Consider the following 12,095-nt stretch of genomic DNA (forward strand, 5'->3'; position numbering starts at 1 on the left):
TGGAACAAGGTTTGAAGATGATGACTGCCTTGTGCCTGGCTGCACACTGCCAAACAGTGGTCCAGAATTTTACCATGTGGGTATACAGGCACTGGTTCCAAGATGGCGTAAAACAGTTTAGAGGGATGGAAATTATGTGAAGAAATGAAAATATTGTTCCTAAAGGATGTAGCTACACACTGTAAAACTTTCAAACATGTAGAATAAAAGATGGATCTAGAAAAAAATAGTGTGCATTTCTTTTGGAGTGACCATCGTAGTAATCTCAGACCTTTTACAGATGATGTAGTTATGTGTAATGAAGTACTGTCTGACAGAAGATGCATAAATATTCAGTCAGACCTTGTGTAATACTCTGTTGGAATATAAAATGGAATGAACACATAGGCTCACTGTGGGTAAAGCAGGTGGTAGACTTCAGTTCGGTACTAGAATAATGGGGAAATGCAATGACTCTGCAAAGGAGATTACTTAGAAATCACTCACGCAACCAATCCTAAAATATTACTCAAGTCTATGCTGTCCATACCAAATAAGATTAACTGGGGATACTGTACAGTCTTAGACATAAAAACTGACCGCCGGCCGGCCGCTACAGAGACTAAGTCCGAGTCGTTCACTTAAGGTGGCCAATAAAACCGACCGCCCCTGGCAATGCTTAAGTCCGGCCATCTGCACAATCTGGCAACACTGTAAGATGTGGAAGTGTCAAGAGGACCTGTTGTCTACTTCCGAGATGATGTGTTGTGTGAGCCCGTGGTCTAATGGTCGTGCATTCTCAACTTTAGTCGCATGTTCGCGTCCGACTGTATCTCTTACTTTTTTAACCACATTTCGACCATCGTCTAAAGTTGCGAGTATGATTGAACATCGAAGATAATTCGCTTCACTTTCTACCCACCATTAATAACAAATACTTCCAGAAACAATTCCGCAGGACAGTTCTTGGCTGCGTCGCGATCAGAACAACTTACGCTCGAGCGTTTCCTTCCGCTGTAGCGGCTACCGGCCACCTGTAATCGGGCGCCGCCCAGGTGAACACGGCGCGACGTTGTCGGGGTATGTATCAGCTGTCATGCTCGAATTTGAAGTTGTAGTTATCATCTTGCAGTTAAGCTTTGAAGATCACATGCTTGAAAATCATGAACTACAGTTAAGCATTGTAAAAATGGGTCGCAAGTGGAGAGAGGTGTCACATCTGCAGCACATCATTCACTTTCGGTATAATAGATAGGTGATTGCTGAGGAGGCAGCTCGAAAGATTTGAACTGTGTGTAGCGCGAGTGATTTAGGGAAAAATACGCCAAGAAAAGATATTCTTGTTTCAACAAAGATCGTTCTGGCATGAATGGTTTTCCACATAAGGAAGTCTCGACTACTGATATAAGTGATGGAGTACCATTTAACCATCATGCGACATTTGCATTCAACAGGCAAGGTTCAGAAGAAACAACAAAAACCAACAGAGTAACGACTATTGCAGTTTTGCTTGAATGTCACCAGGTCGCTCATTGAGCGTTCCTATGCAATACTGTTACTGGTGACGAGTTGTCATGCCTTTATCGTTAGCTTCCTAACTAGAAATGAAAGGTTGAGCCCTATTAAAAGACCTAAACTTGAGCAAAGAGTGGTGTGAACATAATATTTTCCATGTGATAGCTCCATAAGTGTGTTTTGCACTAAGTGTTCTTCCCCAAGACTGTGTCCATCACAGCTGGAATTTGTAGCCAACAGTTGAGACACCTTTGTGTCGCAGTGTAAGAAAATCGACCGACAAAACTATATCACGTGTGCTACTGCACGATAACACACACTGTTGATTTGAGAAACAAAGCTATGCAGGAGATTGACAGGGAAGTCTCAGGCACTTCTGTTGATAGGGAAGTCATCTCTCAGGCACTTGTTCCTCTGATCACGTACTCGTAAAATTTTACCTTCCCTGCTCTTGATCGATCAACTGGCAAGACAACTCATTTCTAGACGAAAATGCTCTTCAAACTATACTGGTTTAATGACATCGTTAGAACCAGTAGGTTTCTACAGGAGTAGAATTCGTAAATTACTTTAGTGTTGTCAGATTGTTTTAGATATTGTGACGTTTGCTGATTCATTTCTTTTTGATGATTACTATTGTGTTCAATAAACTAGTGTAAAACGTAATTAAAATATTCACTGTACTAATACGAATTAAATTCAACTTACTATAGAAACGTCACAATGGCAGTTTATCTTAATAAAGCATTAAGTGTCTGTAAACCTATTGTGCCTATTTTAACACGAATTACTAGGATATTACCGACTTTTGACTTCGAGAAGGTCTGTATTTACTTCATGTCCTGTATCATACTCAAGTATTATAGTTCATAGATTAAATTATGTATTCACAACAACGAAAAATATGTCGGCAGAAAACAAAAGTGGCATTACGAATTTTGCAGTACCATAAGGCTCTCGCTCTGACTCTAAGGGGTACTGAAAGTAGCAAAACGAATTTTGCTCGAGCGTTGTCTTATGATTCCCTTATTAAGTTTCTAACTGTCTGCGTGTAGCTGTGCTACAAAGGAATTAAAAACTTGGCCTTCAGCGAGCCTCGAAAGTCGAACGAAAGCAGCTGGAACCTGGTAGGCTAGCACATTACCTCGTAGCTAGCGAAGAGGTGCGGGAGCTAGGGCTTACTTGTGGCCCAGTCGCCGCTATGACAGATAAATCGCAACATAAGAGACGAGAGAAGTTGTATTTCCCGCGTGGAAGACTTTGGTGGACTCAAAAGGATTAACTGATACCCTTATCCCACATCTCAAGAGAAAATCACATTATTCAATTGAAATGACAGGATAATATCAAGTGAATTTAGCAGGATAGTTCTGTGCCGTCAGGGAAGTAACTCGTCGGACACAGAGTTGCCAAACATATTTTGCGTTGTTGCCAAGTTTCAGTTACCCTACCAGGAAGGGTACTTGCTGATGTGTTCTGTGAGTGGTGCTCTGAACCGCCGATCCTGTTCAAAAATGTTCAAATGTCTCTGAGCACTATGGGACTTAACTTCTGAGGTCATCAGTCCCCTAGAACTTAGAACTACTTAAACCTAACTAACCTAAGGACATCACACACATCCATGCCCGAGGCAGGATTCGAACCCGCGACCTTAGCGGTTACGCGGTTCCAGACTGTAGCGCCTAGAACCGCACGGCCACACTGGCCGGCGCCGGTCCTGTCGCAGCGACTCAGCAGCGATGTCTGCAGCAGGGGAAAGAAAGGCAATCTGCAAACTAACAGGCTTCACAACAGCCCAACCGTGTACCCAATTTCGACGGTCCACCGCAGTAGAAATTATAAGTTCTTTTCCCAGTTACTTGAAAAATCCATAAAGAAAAACATTAAGCTGTAGCAGATTCAACCTGGAAGATAAGGATAGACGCAGCAAAATTCATCGGTCCCTGTTGTAGAAAAGTTTTATCGTAAAAAATTTTTTGACAGTTCAACCAAGTCACAGAGTTTCTATATGTTCCTTGTGCGGCTTGACACTCCTTCATATTTTTGCCAGAATAAATTGAAATTCTCCTAATTTTCCTTAAATAATTAATTAATCTCACTAAAGAATCAATCCTGTTCTCATTGTACGAAATATTCCACTTTAAAACCGATCTTCTTGATCACAGCGCCGATAAAGTTTTAAAACAGAATTTTAATACACTTAACAGTATCGATTATTTTCAAAATGTCAATACGTGTCGACTTCTCATTAATAAAACTTTAAACTAGTTAGTTAATAAAGATCGTCCACACTCCTGATACAATTCTGCCAGAATCTCTTCAAGAAGTGTGAATTTTAATAAAATTTGTAAATTTCACGCATAAGTAATAATTACGATGTATGTCGTAACAACAGAGTCAACTGACTGTTCCAACTTCCAACTCCAAGTTTATTTAACAGTTGATAACCAATTGACATCCAGTTACAAACTTTATCATTCCACATTCAACATTGAACTCCTTTTCATTTTATATAAAAAAATCCTTTAGTAATGGTCAGCATGATGTTTCAACGGTTCTGCCAGTCGCCGGCCGTCGACTACGATGCAATAGTGGTTAGCTCTCGTCCGCCGCGTATGGAGTCCCCACTGGATCATCTTGCTGCCACGCTCGACATGAAAGAAAAGAAACAAAATCTTTTTAAATCACAAGTATCCACTTAACATACTACAAATAAATAAATATATATATTAACATTTCTTACCTGGCGTCGCTCAAGCGGTAAAGAAACGTGATGTTTCCTGACTAGACTTTTGAAACACCACAGTGGCCTCGGAAGTGACTATAGCTTCGTCTCAAAGTTGAGGGTGGCAAGGGCCGGAATGTCCTCATTACATGTCAATGAGTCTTATTCGGATTTCGATAACTACGTTTAGGGGCTAGAGTGTAATTACTTGTAATCGATGCACTGAGTGCAAACGAAACGTCATAGTTAAATAACGGCGACAATTATTTGTGTTTTACTTTCCTAATCGGACAGAAACCTTGAAAGCGTATTCACCAGACGCGATTCACAATTTTGGAGCTTCTACACTGGCTGATTTGGCAACGTATCTTTGCTATACAATAATGTTATTGAGATCACTGTCATTGGCCCACCCACCAGAAGACAGGCATGACCTGGCTTCTTGTCAGTTCTTCTGGCGGATATTCTGCCGTTGCTCGAAACGTGAAGACTTAAAGTGAATTAGAATATTCCATATTGCGAAAATCTGATGTTTCTATTCTTCCAGCTCTAACATCCAAAAACCAGTTACAGTAAACGGCAGAAAAGCGCCAATGAACCAATAATTAATACTGTAGTCATAATTAATGGAATCTGACAAACTCCATCTGTCATCTGATAATTGTGAACAACTACATTTTTCACCTCCACAGCCGGCCGGGGTGGCCGAGCGGTTCTAGGCGCTACAGTCTGCAACAGCGCGACTGATACGGTCGCAGGTTCGAATCCTGCCTCGGGCATGGATGTGCGTGATGTCCTTGGGTTAGTTAGGTTTAAGTAGTTCTAAGTTCTAGGGGACTGATGACCTCAGAAGTTAAGTCCCATAGTGCTCAAAGCCATTTGAACCATTTCACCTCCACAGCACTGCAGTATGAACTCAAGGATTTTGTAGGACTCCTATACTTAATTTGGTTGTGATCATTTTCAATGACGGTAGAGGAGGAGCAAAACCATTTCAGTTGAAATATACTTATCCAGAGGGATTTGATTCTTTGGCTAAAGTTGCAGTAGCACATCCAGTATCAATAATGTGAGCATTTTCTCTTTGCTGTAGTATAGGCTAGGGCACAAAGAAGCAGGTTTCCCTTAAAGTAAATGATGAGAGACACTGTAATTAAAGGATAAAGTAACCATCTCGCCAATGTAAATTTTCCAAATCGCTGTCACTTATTAAAGATGAATTGTTCAGAAAATTACAAATATATCTAGTGAAATGAGTAGGTTAATGCAGCTGCAGTCTGTCACTATCACTGAGTTACCAGACATCCTCCCAATAGCACTTAAGGCAGAAATGTGTGTGTGTGTGTATGTTTTCTTTCGGACATTCCAAAAGAACAAACACCACAAATAAATGCATTACAGGGTGTTTCAGGAGGAATAGTAGATGTTTCAGCAGGTGGTAGTATAGACGAATTGCATAAAAAAATCCATATAAATGTGTCTACTTTTTATTGAGTACAGAGATACAACTGTTAGTGTGTAACCCTAACAAACTCAAAGCAAAGGCAAAATAGGATGTTCAAGTTGATTTTCAAAAATTCCTTCACCAACTTCAATGCACTTTTGACTTCTCTTGATAACATCACGTGTAGCTCTTCTGAGGTTGCCTTTCCACTCTTTCATGAGGGCTGCACTATTCGTAATACGAACGATCAAATCGGCTCTTAGGTTTACTTTTTCTGTGTAGACTTATTGTTTCAACCACCCCACAGTCAAAAATCCAAAGTTATAAGGCCCAGGTCCGGGGACCTTGGTGGCCAAGAAAAGTGCCCATATCTACTGATCCATCTTCTGGGAAATGTTAGGTTTGGATGATGTGTCACCTGACAACTAGAATGTGCAGGAGTCCAGTCATGCTGGTGGAAAATATGCATTCTTGTAGCCAAAGGAACCTCTTCCAATAATGCTGGAAGCTCATTTTCAAGGAAGTAGAGACAATGGGGTACTGTAAAGACCAACAAACGAAATGAAAATGCATTGAACCCAACTGCGTGTACTCAATAAAACTTGGATACATGTTATACGGCATTTCTTTCTATACTACCACGTCCTACAACATTTACTATTCCTCCTGAAACATCCTGTATAATTATACAGGTCTCGACGGGCCATCGAAAGTTCTCAGTGCTAGACGCACGTCATCGACTGAACCCTTGCAGGAATACAGTGTGGCTGTGAGCGAGAGGAATAATGGATGGAGATCGGAGGGGAGGGGGGGAGGGGAGTACTGTATGCGGCAAAGATGGGAATTTGCATCTTACAAGGAACGTTTGTATGAGTGGATAGGCCCTACAAGCAAGTTGGCCATTGTGTCCCGATAGTGCAATGGTCAGAGCGTTGGCCTAGTAAGCAGGAGGTCCATGTTCGAACTCTGGTTGGGTACAAATTTTCATCTGTTGCCGTTGCTGTATTTCAACATATTGTGACAGTGTGGACATCTGTCCTTCAATATTTAAGATGCAATTGTTTTTTGAGGCAATACAGGTGGTTTGCGAACGTTTGCTTGCCATCAATGTAACGGGACTTCAACGACACCCATTCCTTAGTAATTGCTTTGTGATGGTGCTAACCCATGTCAGATACATGCTAATCAGATTGTACTGCATATTTAGTCAAATAACGAATGGTCAGTATAAAGGTATTTACAGTAGAAGCGGGATTGCAGCGAGCTGATCATTTAACTAAGAGCAATGTAGAGTATCCGTGTAGTGAGTCATTTCAGCTGCATAGCTGACGATAATATTTGTCAAGCAATTAACTGCAGAATTAATGTAATACCCACGTGATGATCTCTGTAGTCATACTGTATCATTAGCAGTGAGGATCATAGAAACATTAACATGTAGAGGGCTGAAAGTGTCATATAAATGTTCTTATTGAGAGGAGATGAAGAGGAGGAAAAATTATAAATATAAAAGATAGGGTAGCCCACCTGCCATTATGAGGCATGTTGGACATTTGATTCAGCTAACATCTTCCTGACTGTTTTATTTATTTCAATAACCTTATTTATATTACATTACGTTCTTCACGTATGTATGATTTACTACAACGCTCTTGTTAGAAATGAATTTCAGAAGACTACCGCAAATTTAAATTTTTGTACATGCAATATTTTAATGCCTTCTCTTTATCATATATAAATGCTTTGTGGTATTTATTTTGCAGAAAATGTGACTATCTTGGGGTCTGATGATGCTACAACATGCATCATTGTTGTGCTGAGACATTCAGGTAAGCCATCCTCTCATTAGTGATGTAAAAACATATATTTTGTGAACAAACATTTATCTGATAAACTCATTGCTACAGGTTTCAAAATATAACAGACATTTGCTGCTTTATTGATAAATTAGCTTTTGAGACTAGTTTATAGTTGACAGTGTCATTGTTAGGGTCTCAAAATACTGCGAGCAATGTATTTGTGTTGCAAAATGTTCTTACTTGCGCTCCGAGAGGGAAAGAATACTCTGAAGTTAATGACAGGCAATGCGAATGAAAGGACAAGAAAAGTGATGAGCAGGGTAAGGAAAAAGATTAGCGAGACACAAGAATGAGAAAAAGATAAATTGAAATGCTGAGAACCAGAAGGGCTTGAACCACACTGTCATCAGTTTTGAGATTGTAGGTTGTGTGCATGCTCCTGACGTTCATGTGAACCAGTTTTATTAGATACCATTTTGATCCTGCAGGCACCATGAATCAAGACACAAAGGAATTAATGGGTTTGACAGGAAGCGTGCTAGGATAAGCCATTCAGTTGCAATGACCACTGTGTCCGGATGGTGCAGTACTCAGTGCAGCTGCCTAGTAAGCAGGAAACCTGAGTTTGAATCCCCGTCCAGCACAGTTTTTCAACTTTCCATATTGATTTAATCAGTGACCACTGGCAGCTAATGTAATTCCTTTGTGTCTTGAACCAGTTTTATTTCTATCTGTAGCCTCACATTGTATTTACAAACTTTTATGAAAAGATGTCTTGCCAGTTTCTCAGATATTCACTTCTATATGGGTCGAAAGCATAATTCTGTTTCTCAGTACCACTCAGTCATAATATAGAGCTGCCAACATAATGTAGTGCCTACGTCATGCACATAGTAGTAGTACTTCATAATTTTTGTCTAAACCTCAAGCCACAGAATGTGCTTATTGAAAATGATGATAACAAGGACCATAGTGTTGGAATAGGTCATAATTATGTGTGGTGTATTTAGCATCTATTCTTTATATTTCATTTCTAGTTTCACATTAATTTCAAGCTTTAAAGCTAATATTGTAGTCATAGGATACTAACTCTGTGCACTTTGTACAGTGCTCTATGTCTGAACATTTTTGAACACCAACATTTTCTTTATGATCTCTGTGCATTAGCTGTTCTTTTACACAGTGCATATATTGCATTTGTTATTTTGTAATGCTCTGCATAATGGTGCTATAAAATGAAACTACTTACATCCAACTTTCTTTAGCTTCTCCATCTACTCCGTAGATGAAGTTCTGAACGAATAAAGTCTGTGTATGGTTGGTTTACATTTTTTGAATATCGTTGCAGATTATGATAAAAGTAAAAATCCAGTTAAGTAAATTGCCAGTATGCATCCTATTTTTCACAGAGAAAATGTAATTTGATTTCAAACCTACTAATATGTTACACACCATAGTAATTTTTTTTTAAATATGATCCATAGAACATGCAATAACTAAGAAACTGATTTCCACCAATGCTATGGTCATTTTAACAGTAACATAATTAATGAATACACCATTGAAAAACTGAAAATTGGCATGAAATCAATTCATTGTAATAAGGATGTTGTCAACTCCTTATTAGTATGCTGCATACAGTTTCAGAAATTGTGGTGGTGTTGGTGGTAATGTCATGGTAACAATGCAGTGATGTCAATTCATAATATAGTTATTTTCAGTTTTGTTTGTATTGGCATTGTTTGTGTGATATGTTGCTATTTTGAAGGAATTATAAAAGTTCTGCAACAAAGCCTGTTTTTCTGTGTCAGGTTCAGGTGCTGTGGCCCTAGCTCATCTGGATGGAGCAGGAACAGAAGAATGTGCTGCCACTATGGTGCAGCGAGTCCAGGAAGTCGGCATGGGCTTTGCAGAGGGCAGGCTCGAGCTGCAACTCGTTGGTGGATTCTCTGACAGCCGACACTACTCTGAAGACTTATTTTACAATATCATGCGTAAGCACCAAATAACTCAAACATAACCATTTCCTTCAGTACAGTATATAAAGTGTCTCTGACATTAGAAAATATTTTGTTTTGAAACACGAGATAAATAACTAATTACAATGTTTACAGTCATGTTTAAAATATGTCAATAAAGACCACAGTCTCAACTGTTTTTTATACTGATCCATTCAGGCAGTACTATGCGTTTTGTGTGTGTGTGTGTGTGTGTGTGTGTGTGTGTGTGTGTGTGTGTGTGTGTGTGTGTGTAACAAGGCCAGTGTCACAAAGCTCAGCAATATTTTTAGTCTCGTTTATGTGGTGACTGTCAACTGCTCAATGGTTCAGTTTATTTGCTGAGGGATTATATTTTCTCCTTCCATTATTTATATTCCAGTTTAATATGGATAGAAGCTCTTATAGGTAATGTTACATTTTTTACAACATAAGATGGAATGTGATTCTGATACAGTTGTGGAAACAGAAAAAGCTACTATATACAGTATGAACAATTATCATCATATGGTGGTAAACCATCATGTTTTGCTATGCGGTTTATAATGTAACCATGCATAAAGATAATTATAGCTGCAACAAGTAAGTTAAACAACATAGCCACTAGGTTAATCTAAAAACAGTTTACAAATTATGGTATCCGCAGAATAAATTTTTTACAGAATATTCATTGGCATCGTGCAATATTTGCAGTTAATTAATGTATCTTTAGTGTATTCTATAATTGTTAATTGTACCTGCATGAGTTATCTTGATGAATTGTATAAAAATCATTATGTGTTAATGTTTGTATCAATAGACGTTTTGACAGACAGACAGATTTTAATCTGTTTCAGTGCACCTATGACAGATTTTCATAATTTGTCATAGAGAGTGGTATTATTTATCTCCAATATTTATTTGTTTTAAGAAACATAATAATTATTTTCCAAAACATCATTTCTTAAAAAGACAGAGATCATAATTATGTTGTGGTCTATGAATAGTTATGGTATAAGTCATGCACCTAGTTTTATCATCCCTCAAATGACCATGTAAAAGATTATTACCTTTCCTTGTGAATATCTGGGTGTTGAAAATCATCCACAAATCAGCACAACTGTAAATTCTGTTAAATGCAGATAATAAAGTAAAGATATTTCAATAAAAACACCCCTGTTAGCTATATCACTCACCAAAATGATTTTATCTTCCAAACACAGCAATAACATACTTCCTATTCTTTTTGTGCCCATGCACTAATGCTGTCAGAGCAGAAGTAAACTGCTTCGTGTTCCATCAATTTCTCCTGACTGAAAATTTTTGGTATCATTAACGTGAGCAGACTACACAGATGAAACTCAATAGAGATGCCTAACTGACTGAAACAGCTTACAAGTACAGTCATGTGATTGACACAGAACTAGGCTTTAAGTTTCCCCATGATGGGGGTGGGTTTTTTACATTTTGTAGTAAGAAGCAGAATGAAACCATATATCTCAGTTTATCAGCATTTTTGTGTTATTACTATAAGTATTAAATTTTGCATTTCACATTATTTAAAAATGCCCTCACTACTGATTTATGTACTTATTTTTTTATTTTATTTATTTCTAACTTCATTGATCCAACTGTGATAGACCCACAAGGATCTAGAGTGTGTCAGTAAACAACCAATACAAAGATAGTAGTAAAGCAGTCAATCAGACAAAAGTAATACTACATGTTTGCTATGCACATATGTGGTACTTTTACATGTTCCAGATGCATTTCACCGGCAGCCAGTGGAGATAGACCTGACACTGGCATGTGTGGGGGAACTTAATACAACCATCAGGAGTGGCATACACTGGCCTATAGTGTATGGAGTTGGTCAGTATGACTGCCATTGTTCGTTATTAATGTAGAGGAGTACACACTGTCTTGCAAATAGTGCTTTTTAAGTAATCAGTAACATTGTGTTTATATAAAGTAGGTCATGCATTACTTACAAACAAACAAACAAAAAGCATCTCTCTCAAATTCTTTGTTAACCCTCAGGTGGGTGCACCAATTTTTGTAACATGAATAGGCACATGGCACAGTTTTTACACATGTAAAAAATAGCTGGCTCTATGTTACCAAGATAAACTTGTACTATCAAACTCACAGTTTAATCTAGGTTTAATTAAGCAGTGATAAAATAAACTTATTTTATATGACCTAAATCACTGATAAATTAAGCAGTAATAACATAAACTTTCATTGTATCACTCAAGTGTTATCCCACAGTAATGACCCACTCAGGGAATTAAACAGTGCAGTTCAGCAGAACCCAGCTGAACACTTATTCGATTACTAATTATCTTGGAGACAACTGACTCATTGTGGGATTGTGCTGCTATTACAGAATCTGGGGCTTTTCCTTGCACAGCTCATAATTTTTTCCTCACCCAGCTCACTGTTTATTTTATATTACTGTTGCTTGCTTGGATATATGACAACACAACTTACCACTGTGTTAGACAGAGCAATAATGAAGCAACAGGTAGGAGCTCATAATTGTAAAACAACAGTGGAGTGGTACAAGACAATTGTTATTTGTGATTGGTGCACTTTATACATAGGCATGCCTGCTTGAGGGTTAATATATCAATGAAAATAATTTTTTAAAAACA

General features: G+C 38.3%; 1 protein-coding gene across 1 annotated transcript in view; it reads left to right on the forward strand.

The window, feature by feature from the left end:
• The window catches only part of LOC124605918 (protein N-terminal asparagine amidohydrolase), a 245,951-nt gene that overhangs the window by 216,760 nt on the left and 17,096 nt on the right, over positions 1-12,095 (forward strand). Inside the window, exons 3-5 of the mRNA XM_047137871.1 lie at positions 7,427-7,492; positions 9,274-9,456; positions 11,203-11,310. Of these exons, the coding sequence (XP_046993827.1) occupies positions 7,427-7,492; positions 9,274-9,456; positions 11,203-11,310 (357 nt within the window). The remainder of the gene's footprint in view (positions 1-7,426; positions 7,493-9,273; positions 9,457-11,202; positions 11,311-12,095) is intronic.

Source organism: Schistocerca americana, chromosome 3 (genome assembly GCF_021461395.2).
Source record: "Schistocerca americana isolate TAMUIC-IGC-003095 chromosome 3, iqSchAmer2.1, whole genome shotgun sequence".
NCBI classification, from domain to species: domain Eukaryota; kingdom Metazoa; phylum Arthropoda; class Insecta; order Orthoptera; family Acrididae; genus Schistocerca; species Schistocerca americana.